Source organism: Bufo gargarizans, chromosome 9 (genome assembly GCF_014858855.1).
Source record: "Bufo gargarizans isolate SCDJY-AF-19 chromosome 9, ASM1485885v1, whole genome shotgun sequence".
Taxonomy (NCBI): domain Eukaryota; kingdom Metazoa; phylum Chordata; class Amphibia; order Anura; family Bufonidae; genus Bufo; species Bufo gargarizans.
The window spans coordinates 4,484,050-4,500,960 of NC_058088.1; the positions used below are offsets into that span (position 1 = coordinate 4,484,050).

A 16,911-nucleotide genomic window follows, 5' to 3' on the forward strand; every position below is an offset into this window, starting at 1 on the left:
CAGCCTCTCATCAGCAGGGCAACTAATAGAATTAGCCTCCTGTCCTGCTTATTGGGGCGAGGAGAAGAATCTCAGCAGTGGCGAGGCAGGCATCTGTGGAGACTACTTCTGCAAGGGAAGGACTATGTTGTCTCCAGAGGGGGAAGGAGACTGATTCAGCTCAGAGCTGCCCCCCCCCCAGCAGCACCAGGAAGGATATAGTCATTCTTCTGCTCTTGGTCTACATTGCCGTTCTGTGCTGGATTAGCAGATTTTCTGGATAACTGGAGGTGGATCAAAGAAATTCCACTATACATATAATTCTACCATTTTCCTGGGTCATTTGGATGTCAGTAAAAATCCTTCCAACGCGACATTCCCATAGGAGAGGGCATCTCGGGTGACATCTCCTGCAGTAGGTGTATGAATGCAGGATTTTAGATGGGACGTACATGCTAAAGTTTGGAATTTACATAGAATATTTGCATATAGACTGTTAATATGTGATAAAAAATGTGATGGTAGTGTCCCTTTAAAGGGATTTTCTGGTAATAATGTTTTTTCAAGTGTCGGCAGCCTGCCCCCTGAAAAAGAAGACTCATACTTACCTGCTCCCTGGTCCTCCACGCTACCTCCGTCTTCCGGTCCCTGCGCTGGCCATGGGCGTGGTGACATTTACCGCTCCAGCCAGTGGCTTGTGGCCACGTCATCGCTGAAGCCAGTCATTGGCTGGAGTGGTGCATGTGACCATGTCCATGGTCAGCCAGACGTAAAGAGTGCAGGAACCGGAAGATTGGAGGCAGCGCGGAGCAGGTAAGTATGATTCTTCTGTTTCAGGAGGCAGGCTCATTATTACTGGGAATCCCCTTTAAGCCACTATTGGTTTGGCACTGGTTAGACTGGTATGCGGATTCCAAGGAATCTCTGTTCTTCACAGCAAGGCGATATGGACTTTCCCGGATGGAGTCCCCAGAATTGACACCGATTGGCAGCAGGGACGCTGTGGAAAGGTCAGGAATGTAACAAAGGGTTGTCAGAAGGGAAACAGTCATCATGATGCAAGCCAGAGGATGAGACAGAAGCGTAGTCAGAAGACAGGCCTGGAGCAGGACTACAAGAACCAGGAGGCAAATCCAAAAGGCGAGCCAGGAGCCGAATCCAGGAATGGAGCATCAGGAGAGAAATATCAGGAACCACAGCCAAGGAAGGTAGATATCTTAGGGCTCGTTCACACGACCATATGTCTTTTTCAGTGTTTTGTGGGCCGTTTTTCACGGATCCGTTGTTCCGTTTTTTTGTTTCCATTGGGTTTCCCGTTTCTGTTCCGTTTTTCCGTATGGCATATAGAGTATACAGTAATTACATAGAAAAAATTGGGCTGGGCATAAAATTTTCAATAGATGGTTCCGCAAAAACGGAACGGATACGGAAGACATACGGATCCATTTTTTTTGCAGACCCATTGACTTAAATGGAGCCACGGAACGTGATTTGCGCGCAATAATAGGACATGTTCCATCTTTCAACGGAACGGAAATACAGAAACGGAATGCATACAGAGTACATTCTGTTTTTTTTCCCGGAACCATTGAAATGAATCGTCCCGTATATGGTACGCAAAAAACGGCCCTTATACGGAACGCAAATAACGTTCGTGTGAACGAGCCCTTAAAGGGTTTGTGCCAGGTTCTTATCCTATTCATGGGATAAGTGATCTGACTGATGGAACCTCTACTGATCTCAAGAACAGGTGTCGGGTTCCCCCCTTAAGGAGGGGGCGGTGGGTTACACTGCCGCTTCATTCATTCTCTGTGGTGGGCAGTCCCATAAATGTAAGTGTGACCCGCTGCTCTATTTATTCTGGGGAACAGTATAGGTTAAAAACGTAGCACACCCTTTTAATCTGAAGACTTCCCCTTTAAATAGGCCACCACCTGTTACCATGACCGGCCAACATGGTCGGCAGGAGGAAATGGAGCCATGACTGCAAGGAAGACAGTCCCAGACACGTGGGAATAGCAATAGTTCATGTGAACAAGCCTTAGGGTGGTGAGATCAGCAGCTGTTAGGCACCCTGGCGCCGCTTATCTTCAGAGGAAATTATTCCTATTTATGTTCACACCATTCTGGGGAAAAACTGTTCCCTTAAAATTTACAATGAAGAAAAAACCTGGTTAGATGAGGCTTCCCAAATAATAGATTAGATGAGGCTTCCCAAATAATAGATTAGATGAGGCGTCCCGAATAATAGATTAGATGAGGCGTCCCAAATAATAGATTAGATGAGGCGTCCCGAATAATAGATTAGATGAGGCGTCCCAAATAATAGATTAGATGAGGCGTCCCGAATAATAGATTAGATGAGGCGTCCCAAATAATTCTGGCTGCTAAGCATTAGTCATAAAAGCAAATCTTCCGTTTGAGCTCTGAAAATGTGTTAATTTAAAGGGGTTGTCAAGGATTACGAAAACGTGGCTTCCTTCTTTCAAAACTAGCACCACGGCGGTCTGCAGTTTGTGTGTGGTATTGCAGCTCAGCCCGATTTCCGATAAGGCTGCTTATCTGCAGTACCAGACACAACCATAGACAGGCATGGCACTGTTTTTGGAAGATAGTCATGTTTTTCTATTGCCGTACAACCCTTATACCACCTAAACGCAGCGATTTTCCGTCTTCATCTTTCACTCCCTGCCTTCCCGGAGCCTTAACTTTTTTTTATCATTTTTTATTCACATATTTTTGTGGGACAAGTTGTACTTTCTGATGGCACCATTTACTGTTACCTACAATGTAGTGGGAAGCTGGAAAAAATTCCAAATGGGGTGGAATTGGAAAAAAACGCAATTCAGCCACAGTTTAATAGGTTTTGTTTATACAGCGTTCCGTACACATCCTCTGGGTCAGTACGATTACAAAGACACCGCATTTATATAGTTTTCTTGTGTTTTAATACTTTAAAAATAAAATAAAATATTTTTCTATGCATCGTATATTCTGACCCCCATAACTTTATTATATTTATGTTCTTGTACAGCACAAGTGGTGAACAGGTTAAAAAGGACCTGTCACATCTCCCGACTTGTCTGTTTAAGTAGATCTTAGTATTCTCTATGCAATAATAATTGTGAAGCGTCTATTCTCATAAATCTGCATTGTGATGTTCCTCTGTGATTCCTCCTAGAAATGTATGAATAAATTGACAACAGGGTGTGAACATTCCATTTGTCAAAGGGGTGTGTCCCTACACAGTCTGACACTGGCTGCACGGATTGGACACTACCAGGCTGTGCAGAGACACCCCCCCCCGACTAGTATCTAGTGATTATGCCACCATTAGGTGTTATTGTGATATAGGTGTTATTGTATACATGAAAAACTAGTCGCCTATGTAATTTATGTTAAAAAAATAAATACTTCAGTTGTGAGATATTCTCTCTACTTTATTAGAATGGAGCCTCCTAGTGTTTAATCTGTATAGTATAGTGCACGTCCACCTACTGAGGTGGTCGCACATGCTCATTTCCATCCTTCCGCTGCCACCAGACTTATCTACTGTTAGAAGCTGGGACAGTTACAGAGAGCTGCTTCAAAAGGACATGCCCTCTGAGCTGTGATAGGGAGAGAGCTGCTTCAAAAGGACATGCCCCCTGAGCTGTGATAGGGAGAGAGCTGCTTCAAAAGGACATGCCCCCTGAGCTGTGATAGAGAGAGAGCTGCTGCAGAAAGGACACACCTCCTGAGCTGTGATAGGGAGAGAGCTGCTGCGGAAAGGACAGACCCCATGAGCTGTGATAGGGAGAGAGCTGCCTCAGAAAAGACACACCTCCTGAGCTGTGATAGGGAGAGAGCTGCAGCAGAAAGGACACACCTCCTGAGCTGTGATGGGAAGAGAGCTGCAGCAGAAAGGACCCAACCCTAGAAATGCCAGTCTGCAGGGAAACTAACAAATCAAATTGCAGAAATGAATGGGGAGATCTCTGGATCCATGTGAGGTACAGGGCTGGTTCTAGCTTTGTAGGAGATTGTCATGTACTATATGATGTCATTTTCAGTTTTTTACATTAATCACGATAACCCCTTTATCTTCTATTTGGAATAACAGAGGAACAGTACAGCACAACATTATAATAAAAGCTCCTCCAGAGTTTCCTGGGGGATAAACTTATTTGATAGAATATCAGGAGAGCTGACGAGTGAGTGTCCCCCTTACATCATGCATTTTTAGGTGGAGCTCTGATTTTCAATTTTTCTGATAATAAGCTCCAAATTCCCTGCATAGACAGTCAAATAATACAAATTCTGGCTTCCTGCAGCCACCACAAGGGGGAGCCTACAGGATACTGTTTGACCATTTGAGTTCTTTGGGATTCACCATCACACATCTTCCGTGTTTGGTCCTTCGTGTTATCATCACACTCCATGACAATGGCTGAAACAAACATGGCCTAAAAGGGAATAAAGAACCGGTCTCGCCATCAGAGCAGGTATTGTGTTTTTGTTATGTATCACACAATATGCTTCTCTTTCTCGTGCAGGATCGGCTTACAGACCTGTTTACTTGTTCTTTATCTGCCCCTTGTTTTCCCGGTTATTTGTATGTGACTCATCATCTGTGTGACAGTCTCTTTATCAGCAGCCTCCTGGCATTGTATAAATGGAAAGCAGCACAAAGCGGCAAATTATAGTTTGAAGACAAGAGTCGATGCAGGAACACTGCACAAGTCTCCTGTGGATGCTGTTGGACCCTGCACCAGTCCCCTGTTGATGCTGTAAGACCCCTGCACTAGTCCCCTGTGGATGCTGTAAGACCCCCTGCACGAGTCCCCTGTGGATGCTGTAGGACCACTGCACCAGTCCCCTGTGGATGCTGTTGGACCCCTCCACCAGTCCTTTGTGGATGCTGTTGGACCCTTGCACCAGTCCCCTGTGGATGCTGTAAGACCCTTGCACCAGTTCCCTGTGGATGCTGTAAGACCCTTGCACCAGTTCCCTGTGGATGCTGTAAGACCCCTGCACTAGTACCCTGTGGATGCTGTAAGACCCCCTGCACGAGTCCCCTGTGGATGCTGTAGGACCACTGCACCAGTACCCTGTGGATGCTGTTAGACCCCTTCCAGCAGTCCTTTGTGGATGCTGTTGGACCCCTCCACCAGTCCCCTGTGGATGCTGTTGGACCCCTTCCAGCAGTCCTTTGTGGATGCTGTTGGACCCTTGCACCAGTCCCCTGTGGATGCTGTAAGACCCTTGCACCAGTCCCCTGTGGATGCTGTTGGACCCTTGCACCAGTCCCCTGTGGATGCTGTAAGACCCTTGCACCAGTCCCCTGTGGATGCTGTAAGTAGATATTATAAGAATTCCCATCCAGCTATCATAGTCGGGGGAGGTTTCTGGCACACAAGGGGTTAAGCAGTCTGTTTGCAGGAGCTGCGGTCTGCTGGGTAGCGTGTGAGAGACGGAGCCTCCTCTTTACCTGGATCAGGTAACCTCATTCTGTACGTCCTCTCTGGGAGTGTCTATGACCGTCCCTCCCCAGGAGAGAGACAGCACCAGAAATGTCAGCAAGCCTATCCTCGGGAAGCATCCCCGGCTGAGGATCCCACCTGACGCTAGGGATTTAAGGGTAAGGGAACACCATTCAGTGTTCTGTAGCAGTGTATTGGCTGGGTTTACATAAGACTGCGTGGACAGGCAATGGAAGAGTTAAAAAAAACACAGCTCTGCGCCGTTTATTGCTGTGCTGGGTAGGTCTCATTTAGAAGACAGCAGATGTAGCAGAGCTGAGCTTGCGGCTGTTTCTTTTGTGCATATCTATAACTCTGAATTAAGATAACTTGGTAGGTTTAACTGCAGTCCTACACCATGAATTGTGCCAAATGACAAAACGCGGTCATGCTAGGTCTGTGCATCGGGGGTGTAGCTGAGCTGAGGTGGGCACAGCTCACAAAAAGAACCATGTATTATCTAATATTTTTGCATAGGACTGCAGGTACATTTACTGCATAGCCGTCAAAGGTCTAAAAAGTTAAATGGCAAATTCAGCTTTGCTAGATCTGTAGTCGTCCCTGCTAATACCTTATATATTGAGATCATGCATGTATACGTAACATCTCCAGGATGCACGTCAGATCTGTATACCTAATGCTAAACACAGAGCAAGCAGGAATCGTGGCGTGTGGGTATCAGGGAGCAAGCAGGAATCAGAGCAGGCAGATAGTAGGGAGCAAGCAAGCTCAGAGCAGGCGGGTATAAGGGAGCAAGCAGGAATCAGAGCAGGCAGGTATTAGGGAGCAGGCAGGTATAAGGGAGCAAGCAAGAATCATAGCAGGCAGGTAAAAGGGAGCAAGCAGGAATCATAGCAGGCAGGTATAAGGGAGCAAGCAGGAATCAGAGCAGGCAGGTATTAGGGAGAAAGCAAGAATCAGAGCTGGCGGGTATAAGGGAGCAAGCAGGAATCAGAGCAGGCAGGTATTAGGGAGCAAGCAGGAATCAGAGCAGGCAGGTATTAGGGAGCAAGCAAGAATCATAGCAGGCAGGTATTAGGGAGCAAGCAGGAATCAGAGCAGGCAGGTATTAGGGAGCAAGCAGGAATCAAAGCAGGCAGGTATTAGGGAGCAGGCAGGTATAAGGGAGCAAGCAAGCTCAGAGCAGGCAGGTAGTAGGGAGCAAGCAGGAATCAGAGCAGGCAGGTATTAGGGAGCAGGCAGGTATAAGGGAGCAAGCAAGAATCATAGCAGGCAGGTATAAGGGAGCAAGCAGGAATCATAGCAGGCAGGTATTAGGGAGAAAGCAAGAATCAGAGCAGGCAGGTATTAGGGAGCAAGCAGGAATCATAGCAGGCAGGTATTAGGGAGCAAGCAGGAATCAGAGCAGGCAGGTATTACGGAGAAAGCAAGAATCAGAGCAGGCGGGTATTAGGGAGCAAGTAGGAATCAGAGCAGGCGGGTATAAGGGAGCAAGCAGGTATCAGAGCAGGCGGGTATCGCAGAGCATGTGGATATCGCAGAGCAGGCAGGAATCATAGCAGGCGGGTACTAGGGAGCAAGCAGGAATCAGAGCAGGCGGGTATCGCAGAGCATATGGGTATCGCAGAGCAGGCAGGAATCATAGCAGGCGGGTACTAGGGAGCAAGCAGGTATCAGAGCAGGCGGGTATCGCAGAGCAGGCAGGAATCATAGCAGGCGGGTATCGCAGAGCAGGCGAGTGTAGTAGTGCGTTTGGTCAAGATGGTTATCAGAAATCCTCCTGGTGTTGATGGAAGATCCCGGATTAGTGGGACGGATGAGATAACTGGGGGGTGAAATGCTGTGCACCTGCTGGGGGGAGGACTGGGAGCCGAGGTATGTGCTGTGCAGCATCTGCATGGAAAAGGCTTCTCTGTACGTCAGCCACATATTATGTTTTCATCTGATTGTCTGTAAATGAGCAGTGCTGAAGGTCTGGCGGCCCCTTATCTCCTCATTTTATAGCCATATCCTGTATATTGAGGGGATACCTGATTGCAGATACCACTTGTGGGCAAAAATGTGTGGAGGCGACAAAAGTGTCTTCCCTCCACCCTTCCCCCCCCCCCCCAGCATTGCCCATGGCTTCCTTACAAGCACAGTATTAGTCTGAGCGGCATTTATTGCGTTTTTGCAGAACCTGCACTTAAAGGGGTTGTTATGGTTAAACAAAAACATGGCTGCTTTGTCCCTGTAACAGCTCCACACCTGTTCACTGTCTGTGTCTGGTACTGCAGCTCAGCTACACTAAAGTGAATGAGACTGAGCTACAATACCGCACACAACCTGGGGCCAGGGGTGGCGCTGTTTAGTTTTTATTTTAAAGAAAGCAGCCATGGTTTTGTAACCGTAACAACCCCTTTAGATCTTTTTGAATCTGACATGGGCTGTCAGCCATACCCTACCCTAATGTCCAAATGGCCAGTGCAATCCTGGCGGGTGCTATTGGCAATGCAATGGCTGTAAGCGGCAATGGAGGTGGCTGCAGGCTCCCGGTAGTGCTTCTATTTCCAGTGCACGCGCCCCGGGATCGCATAACCCATGATTAGCGGCCGATGCACTTTTCACCCTGTTTGCCAGCGAGCATGCTGCAGCGACTAATCCTTTGTAAGCAGATAGGATATAGGTGATGACGGCCTGCCGCTCTAATTGTTTAGGCGCAAGCCTTGCTTGTCATGACATCACTGCATACAGCCAGTCCTTGTTCCAAGAGCTGATGCTTGATCCGGCCTAGTCCCCTGCTTTTGCAATGTTTCTCTGTGTCTGCCCTGCCTGCAGCAGCTGATGCTGAGAGCAAATATTTACCCGGCGTCTTTGGCCGGGTGTCAGACAGGGTTAGATGTCTGGGCCAGAACTGCAGCCTCTTCCTTCAGCCCAGGTCTGGCCGGCGTGTAATGCTCTGCAGGAGACTTGGCCCCAGAGGAACTGTTTATTGATGACACACGGGACTTGTGCATATAACATTGAAGCTGTAAGTACGCAGTCATGACATGGGTGTGCCCCATCTACATAAAAGCAGATTATCTATTATCTTCAGTCAGCGGTGCCCATTAGGTAGCCGTCATCCGAATAAAAAGCATAGGGCTGACGCCCGTCGTGCCCCCAATACTGTGCGCTCAGCTACGACCACCGCTAGGATATCATTCAGCTCACCGACTTGCAGTGTTTGGGCATCCACGAGGTTCAATGTGGATAAATGTAAAGTTATGCATCCGGGTAGTAATATTCTGCATGCCTCATATGTCCTGGGGGGAGTAAAACTGGGAGCGTCACTTGTAGAGAAGGATCTGGGTGTAAGGTGCAGGCCGATGGCGACACTGAGAATTTACTGTCCTTAGGTACATACTGTATAACTATGGCACTGGCACTGAATAGAATTCTACAGGCAGTTACTGTATCAGGTGCCCTCCTGCACAGGTGCTGTACTCACACTGACTCTCGTCTCTCCAGAGACCTCCGGTCTTAGGCTGTACTGCAAACCACCACACCATGATAACTCTGGGTTTGTCTCCTTCAGCTCTGCACACACTTATCTCTCTGCTAATGTGACTTAAGGACCTGCTCAACCCGGTCATGTGACCACAGGTCCTTCAGCAGCCTCTGCTTACATCAGAAGGATATTTACCAGTAGATTTTAGACTAAATTGGAGGCGGAAATAATGATTAGTTCATCTGCACAGTGGCCCAGAAAGGAGAAGGGTCCCTTCCCAGCCAAAGAGCAGTAATTGGTCACAGTAATCCCCGGCAGTGCTGCCAGGCTGGTTTTCCAGGTAGGAAGTGACTTAGTGCTACACATTTCTCACTTAAATTAATGTGTGATAGGTGTGTGTGCGGCAAGTATCTGATGTGTGAAGTGTGTGCGGCAAGTATCTAATGTGTGATAGGTGTGTGTGCGGCAAGTATCTAATGTGTGAGGTGTGTGCGGCAAGTATCGAATGTATGATAGGCACGTGTGCGGTAAGTATCTAATGTGTGATAGGTGTGTGTGTGCGGCAAGTATCTGATGTGTGAGGTGTGTGCGGCAAGTATCTGATGTGTGAGGTGTGTGCGGTAAGTATCTAATGTGTAAGGTGTGTGCGGCAAATATCTGTTTTATATGTATGTGTGTGAGGCAAGTATCTGATGTGTGAGGTGTGTGCGGTAAGTATCTAATGTATGATAGGCACGTGTGCGGCAAGTATCTAATGTGTGATAGGTGTGTGTGCGGCAAGTATCTAATGTGTGATAGGTGTGTGTGTGGCAAGTATCTAATAAGTGAGGTGTGTGCGGCAAGTATCTAATGTGTGAGGTGTGTGCGGTAAGTATCTAATGTATGATAGGCACGTGTGCGGCAAGTATCTAATGTGTGATAGGTGTGTGTGCGGCAAGTATCTAATGTGTGATAGGTGTGTGTGTGGCAAGTATCTAATAAGTGAGGTGTGTGCGGCAAGTATCTAATGTGTGATAGGTGTGTGTGCGGCAAGTATCTAATGTGTGAGGTGTGTGCGGCAAGTATCTAATGTGTGATAGGTGTGTGTGCGGCAAGTATCTAATGTGTGATAGGTGTGTGTGCGGCAAGTATCTAATGTGTGAGGTGTGTGCGGCAAGTATCTAATGTGTGAGGTGTGTGTGGCAAGTATCTAATGTGTGAGGTGTGTGCGGCAAGTATCTAATGTGTGAGGTGTGTGCGGTAAGTATCTAATGTGTGAGGTGTGTGCGGCAAGTATCTAATGTGTGAGGTGTGTGCGGCAAGTATCTAATGTGTGAGGTGTGTGCGGCAAGTATCTAATGTGTGAGGTGTGTGCGGCAAGTATCTAATGTGTGAGGTGTGTGCGGCAAGTATCTAATGTGTGAGGTGTGTGCGGTAAGTATCTAATGTGTGAGGTGTGTGCGGCAAGTATCTAATGTGTGAGGTGTGTGCGGTAAGTATCTAATGTGTGAGGTGTGTGCGGTAAGTATCTAATGTGTGAGGTGTGTGCGGCAAGTATCTAATGTGTGAGGTGTGTGCGGCAAGTATCTAATGTGTGAGGTGTGTGCGTGTGTCCGGTATCTAATGTGTGAGGTGTGTGCGGCAAGTATCTAATGTGTAAGGTGTGTGCGGTAAGTATCTAATGTGTGAGGTGTGTGCGGCAAGTATCTAATGTGTGAGGTGTGTGCGGCAAGTATCTAATGTGTGAGGTGTGTGCGGTAAGTATCTAATGTGTGAGGTGTGTGCGTGTGTCCGGTATCTAATGTGTGATAGGTGTGTGTGCGGCAAGTATCTAATGTGTGATAGGCATGTGTGTGGTGAGTATCTAATGTGTGATAGGTGTGTGTGTGGTGAGTATCTGATGTGTGATAGGTGTGTGTGTGGTGAGTATCTGATGTGTGATAGGTGTGTGTGGTGAGTATCTAATGTGTGATAGGTGTGTGTGCGGCAAGTATCTAATGTGTGATAGGTGTGTGTGTGGTGAGTATCTGATGTGTGATAGGTGTGTGTGTGGTGAGTATCTGATGTGTGATAGGTGTGTGCGGCAAGTGTCTAATGTGTGATAGGTGTGTGCGGCGAGTTTCTAACGTGTGATAGCTGTGTGTGATGAGTATCTAATGTGTGATAGGTGTGTGCGTGCATCCGGTATCTATTGTGTGATAGCTGTGTGTGTGGTGAGTATCTATTGTATGATAGCTGTGTGTGTGGTGAGTATCTATTGTGTGATAGCTGTGTGTGTGGTGAGTATCTATTGTATGATAGCTGTGTGTGTGGTGAGTATCTATTGTATGATAGCTGTGTGCGTGCATCCGGTATCTATTGTGTGATAGCTGTGTGTGTGGTGAGTATCTATTGTGTGATAGCTGTGTGCGTGCATCCGGTATCTATTGTATGATAGCTGTGTGTGTGGTGAGTATCTATTGTGTGATAGCTGTGTGCGTGCATCCGGTATCTATTGTGTGATAGCTGTGTGTGTGGTGAGTATCTATTGTGTGATAGCTGTGTGTGTGGTGAGTATCTATTGTATTATAGGTGTGTATTTAGCAGCTGTAGAATGTTTGTGGGTGACATGCATTGAGTCAGACTCACCAAGCATACAGTATGTGTCATGTGACTAACGTGAATTGTGCGCATACATGTCCCGTGCATGCGCTACGTGCCTGATGTGTCAGTGTTTATGTCTTACATGTATATTGTATGAATTGTGTATCTTGGTTGCTTTCGAAGGGAGGGGCCCAAACAAACTTCATGAACTGTCCCTTTACTGTCATAACAGCACAATATCAATCAGCTGCTTCAAAGGCCAGCAGAATAAGGCCATGCTTTAAGGATACATGCACACAGCAGTGTCGTTTTTAAAGATTGCCTGTATGGATTTTGCTGCTTTTCCATGCCAAATCTTCAAGTGTAACTTTGGGTTTTGGTCACAGATTTTGTAGCAGATTTGCCCCAGATCTTACCCTTTGCATTGTTATTTGTGAAATCTGCTTCTCCGCGCTCTTCGTATTGCTGGAGTAAGCCCAGGGAGCAGGTACATACACTTCATAACGTGACGGCTGGAAGTTTTGCTCTCATTAGTTCTGGTCGTTGCGATGTGTGTAGGGCCGGGTCCGATCGCTTTAGAGATAATGGGGCGACGTTGGAACTATTGACCCTTCTGTTTGTTCTATGACTATGCAAAAAGAGGCTTATCCCTTATCAGGTACCGTGAAAACGATTAGCTATCAGTCATTTCCAGAGAACGTCTTTACTAGAAAGTGCCCTGTAACGCCCATCTTGGCACAAGCCTTGACATATCTTATCGCGCTTCATCCCTAATAATGCTGTATTGTGTTCGGGAAGTTGTTTTGCATGTTTTTGTGGTTTAATACAATGGACAGCTATGTTCAAAAAACACTGTTAAGGGTACTTTCACACTAGCGTTCGGGTGTCCGCTTGTGAGTTCCGTTTGAAGGCTCTCACAAGCGGCCCCAAACGGATCCGTCCAGCCCTAATGCATTCTGAGTGGATGCGGATCCGCTCAGAATGCATCAGTCTGGCTCCGTCTGTCCTCCGCTCAGCAGGCGGACACCTGAACACTGCTTGCAGCGTTCGGGTGTCCGCCTGGCTGTGCGGAGGCAAACGGATCCGTCCAGACTTACAATGTAAGTCAATGGGGACGGATCCGTTTGAAGTTGACACAATATGGCTCAATTTTCAAACGGATCCGTCCCCCATTGACTTTCAATGTAAAGTCAAAACGGATCCGTTTGCATTATCATGAACAAAAAAAAAAAAATATTTCTTTTTTATTTTATTTTTTTTGTTCATGGTAATGCAAACGGATCCGTTTTGACTTTACATTGAAAGTCAATGGGGGACGGATCCGTTTGAAAATTGAGCCATATTGTGTCAACTTCAAACGGATCCGTCCCCATTGACTTACATTGTAAGGCTACTTTCACACTAGCGTTCGTCGGTCCGCTCGTGAGCTCCGTTTGAAGGGGCTCACAAGCGGATCCGAACGCAGCCATCCAGCCCTGATGCAGTCTGAATGGAGCGGATCCGCTCAGACTGCATCAGTCTGGCGGCGTTCAGCCTCCGCTCCGCACGGACAGGCGGACAGCTGAACGCTGCTTGCAGCGTTCGGGTGTCCGCCTGGCCGTGCGGAGGCGTGCGGATCCGTCCAGACTTACAATGTAAGTCAATGGGGACGGATCCGTTTGAAGATGCCACAATATGGCTCAATCTTCAGGCGGATCCGTCCCCCATTGACTTTACATTGAAAGTCTGGACGGATCCGTACGAGGCTATTTTCACACTTAGCTGTTATATGCTAAAAATAATGCAAACGGATCCGTACTGAACGGAGCCTCCGTCTGCATTATTATGATCGGATCCGTTCAGAACGGATCCGATCGAACGCTAGTGTGAAAGTAGCCTAAGTCTGGACGGATCCGTTTGCCTCCGCACAGCCAGGCGGACACCCGAACGCTGCAAGCAGTGTTCAGGTGTCCGCCTGCTGAGCGGAGCGGAGGACAAACGCTGCCAGACTGATGCATTCTGAGCGGATCCGCATCCACTCAGAATGCATTAGGGCTGGACGTTTGGGGCCGCTTCGGAGAGCCTTCAAACGGAACTCACAAGCGGACACCCGAACGCTAGTGTGAAAGAATCTAATGTGTGATAGCTGTGTGTGTGGTTGAGTATCTAATATGTTATAGGTGTGTGTGCGGCAAGTATCTAATGTGTGATAGGCATGTGTGTGGTGAGTATCAAATGTGTGATAGGCATGTGTGTGGTGAGTATCAAATGTGTAATAGCTGTGTGTGTGTGGTAAGTATCTAATGTGTGATAGGTGTGTGTGTGGTGAGTATCTAATGTGTGATAGGTGTGTGTGTGGTGAGTATCTAATGTGTGATAGGTGTGTGTGCGGCAAGTATCTAAGCGTTTGCATTATAGGTGCGGATCCGTCTGTGAAGATACCAGACGAATCCGCTCCGAACGCAAGTGTGAAAGTAGCCTTAGTTATGTAGAAATGTGATTGTTTTTTATGATAATTTGATCAGCAGGGGGCGCTGTTTGTGGACACCTAGGACGATCCTAATACTTGGGGCTGTAAGACCTCCAGACCCTTCCCCTTGAGTTCTGTGCTGTTCCTTTGTGTTGGAGGAGTTCGGTGCTGTCATAGATGGTGCCTCAGATGCAGCAGTTAGGATGGGGAAGGGGAACGCCCTTCTGCAATTCTGCTTCCCCATGAAGGTACTTTTAGGGAGCAGCTATGAGCAGGGATGCGAGGCCAGGTGTACTTTAAACCACTGCACCTGTCTTGAGCAAATGTATCACCTATATTTTTTTACATATTCCTTTTTTCTAACCTTATTTTATTTTATTTTCTATACATGATCACTGGGGCGGCCATCTTGCCTGAGCAGCTGTTAACAGCATTTCCAGATATGCTTCACAGCAGCCACATGGACCATAGACACAACGGACCGGAAATGACAATGGGAGAGTGTTATGGGCATGCTCTGTGACCTGTGCTGACGTCATTGTGCAGGGAGGGGGAGTAGATAAGCTATCACCTATTGTGAATGATGAGGTGTTATCTGTCTGTGATGGTGACAAGTTACTGTTACTGTTGAGAAGTGATTTCTACAGAACAGAAAGTGTCAGTATATTGCTTATTTTCGATATTATTTTTTTGTGACATAAAAAAAAAAAGTTATTAATTTTAACCCCACAAATAATTTTTTTCCTGTCTTACAAGATATAGTAAATTAAATGGTGCCATTAACAAATACAAACCCCTCCTATGGCTATGTGAATTGAAAATGTTAATGAATTATGTAAAAAAAAAAAAACTTGGCTGGGTCCAAGGGGTTAATCATTATCGCTGATCCCTGGAATATCTGCAATTTTCACCGTGTAAACATAATTGGTGTTTGCCAAAGCCCCATAAACCTTGCCACATGAAAGGAGGCAAAAGTGTCACCTCCTATAAAGAGAGGAACGTTCAAACATGGCCGCTTCACGCATTAACCACCACTCCTACAGCCAGCCATTAAATCCTATATTTATGGCATGAAGGATCTCTCATTTCATTCCTGACGATCCCTAGTTAGTACACAATCTTCCGGGTTGTTAGATGTACGGTAGTTAGAAACGACATCTCCCAGCATGCAACGCTCTGTTTCCAGTTACGTGAACTGCGGTCAAATGTAAGTTGTTTGCCTAGAGTTAATAAAGTTTTGTTGTTTTATCCATTTTGCTTCTTATACTGTGTGTACATATATATCTATAGTCATTTATCAAACTGGTGTAAAGTACAACTGGCTTAGTTGCCCATAGCAACCAATCAGATTCCTCCTTTCATTTTCCAAAGGAGCTGTCCATATTGAAAGGTGGAATCTGATTGGTTGCTATGAGCAACTAAGCCAGTTCTACTTTACACCAGTTTGATAAATGAGCCTATATATATATATATATATAGTATAAGAAGCAAAATGGATAAAACAACCAAACCCCCATAGTGTATGTCTATCTCTTTAGTGTTAGTGACTACTGCCACTCGGGTCACATGGTGAACTATTAAAATTAAAGGAATGCTCTAGGTAAAAGTATACGCCGTGTTATGCACAATGCATGTCCAGAGGGGGTGACATAGTGATACCAATATGAATGCCAGTCCCCTCGGGCGCTGCGTCAGGCATAACACAGTTTAAAGTGGCGATCCCATGATTAATGTAAAAAAATAATAATATAAATCAGACATTATATAGGACATGACAATCTCCTACAAAGCTAGGACCAGCCCTGTACCTCACATGGATCCAGAGATCTCACCATGCATTGCTCCGGTTGCTCTACTAGTTTTATTTAAAGGGAATGTGCCATCAGAAACTGACCTATTGTTTAAATCACATTTTTATGTTTTTAGAATTTAAAATGATTTTACTTTTAGATTTCCATGTCAATGTCTTATTTAAACAAAAAAAGAAATCCTGCCGTTTTTGCACTAAGCCTAATAATAGACGCCACTTTTTGGTCAATACAGGTCACTTCATTGAAGTTATCTGCTTATCTGTACACACAGGTGATATCATTACAGGCAGGATTAGAATGACAGATAAGACAGGATCCACTATTCAGAAAAGGCGATTGTCAAAGCTTATCTATTCTTTCCTTGTACAATGACCTCTGCACAGGTCATAGAGCAGGCCTAGAAAACCTGTTGGCAACTCAGAGACATGCCCTTTCTGGAGGGTTGTCCTTTCTGGGGGGGTTGTCCTTTCTGGAGGGTTGTCCTTTCTGGAGGGTTGTCCTTTCTGGAGGGTTGTCCTTTCTGGAGGGTTGTCCTTTCTGGAGGGTTTTCCTTTCTGGAGGGTTGTCCTTTCTGGAGGGTTGTCCTTTCTAGGGGGTTGTCCTTTCTGGAGGGTTGTCCTTTCTGGATGGTTGTCCTTTCTGGGGGGTTTTCCTTTCTGGGGGGGGGTTTCCTTTCTGGGGGGGTTGTCCTTTCTGGGGGTGTTGTCCTTTCTGGAGGCTTGTCCTTTCTGGAGGCTTGTCCTTTCGCAAGGGATGAGTTCTTTCTCAAAGGGGTGCGTCCTTTCTCGGGTGGCCTGTCCTTTCTCAAGGAGCATGTCCTTTCTCAAGAGTTCCATGACCTTTTTCAGAGGGTATGTCCTTTCTGCTGCAGTTTTTCTGTCGCAGAGCTGCAAATGCCCAAAACGGGGAGAAGGAAGTACTCCGCTGCCAGACTCCTCTGGTGGTGGCCAATCTTTCCTATGAACAAAAGAACTGAATGTTGAAATCCTACAGCTAAATTCTACTTTCCTCCAATATCTGCTGTCCAGAGAAAGTTGGGATACCCCCATACGAATTACATGGTCAGCTGGGCTGGTCTCATTAAAATCAGGGGGGGGGTTTAGGCTAACATTATAAGAGTTTTCCGGGAGTTTACTATTGATTGCCAATCCTCTAAGCTGTGGTGGCCCGACACCCGGG

General features: G+C 46.5%; 1 protein-coding gene across 1 annotated transcript in view; it reads left to right on the forward strand.

Moving 5' to 3' along the window:
- The first annotated feature begins 653 nt into the window (after positions 1–653).
- The window catches only part of LOC122919441 (mucin-17-like), a 41,004-nt gene continuing 24,746 nt past the window's right edge, over positions 654–16,911 (forward strand). The window contains exons 1-3 of the mRNA XM_044268480.1: positions 654–1,187; positions 4,293–4,463; positions 4,601–5,313. Of these exons, the coding sequence (XP_044124415.1) occupies positions 5,309–5,313 (5 nt within the window). The 5' untranslated portion in view covers positions 654–1,187; positions 4,293–4,463; positions 4,601–5,308. The remainder of the gene's footprint in view (positions 1,188–4,292; positions 4,464–4,600; positions 5,314–16,911) is intronic.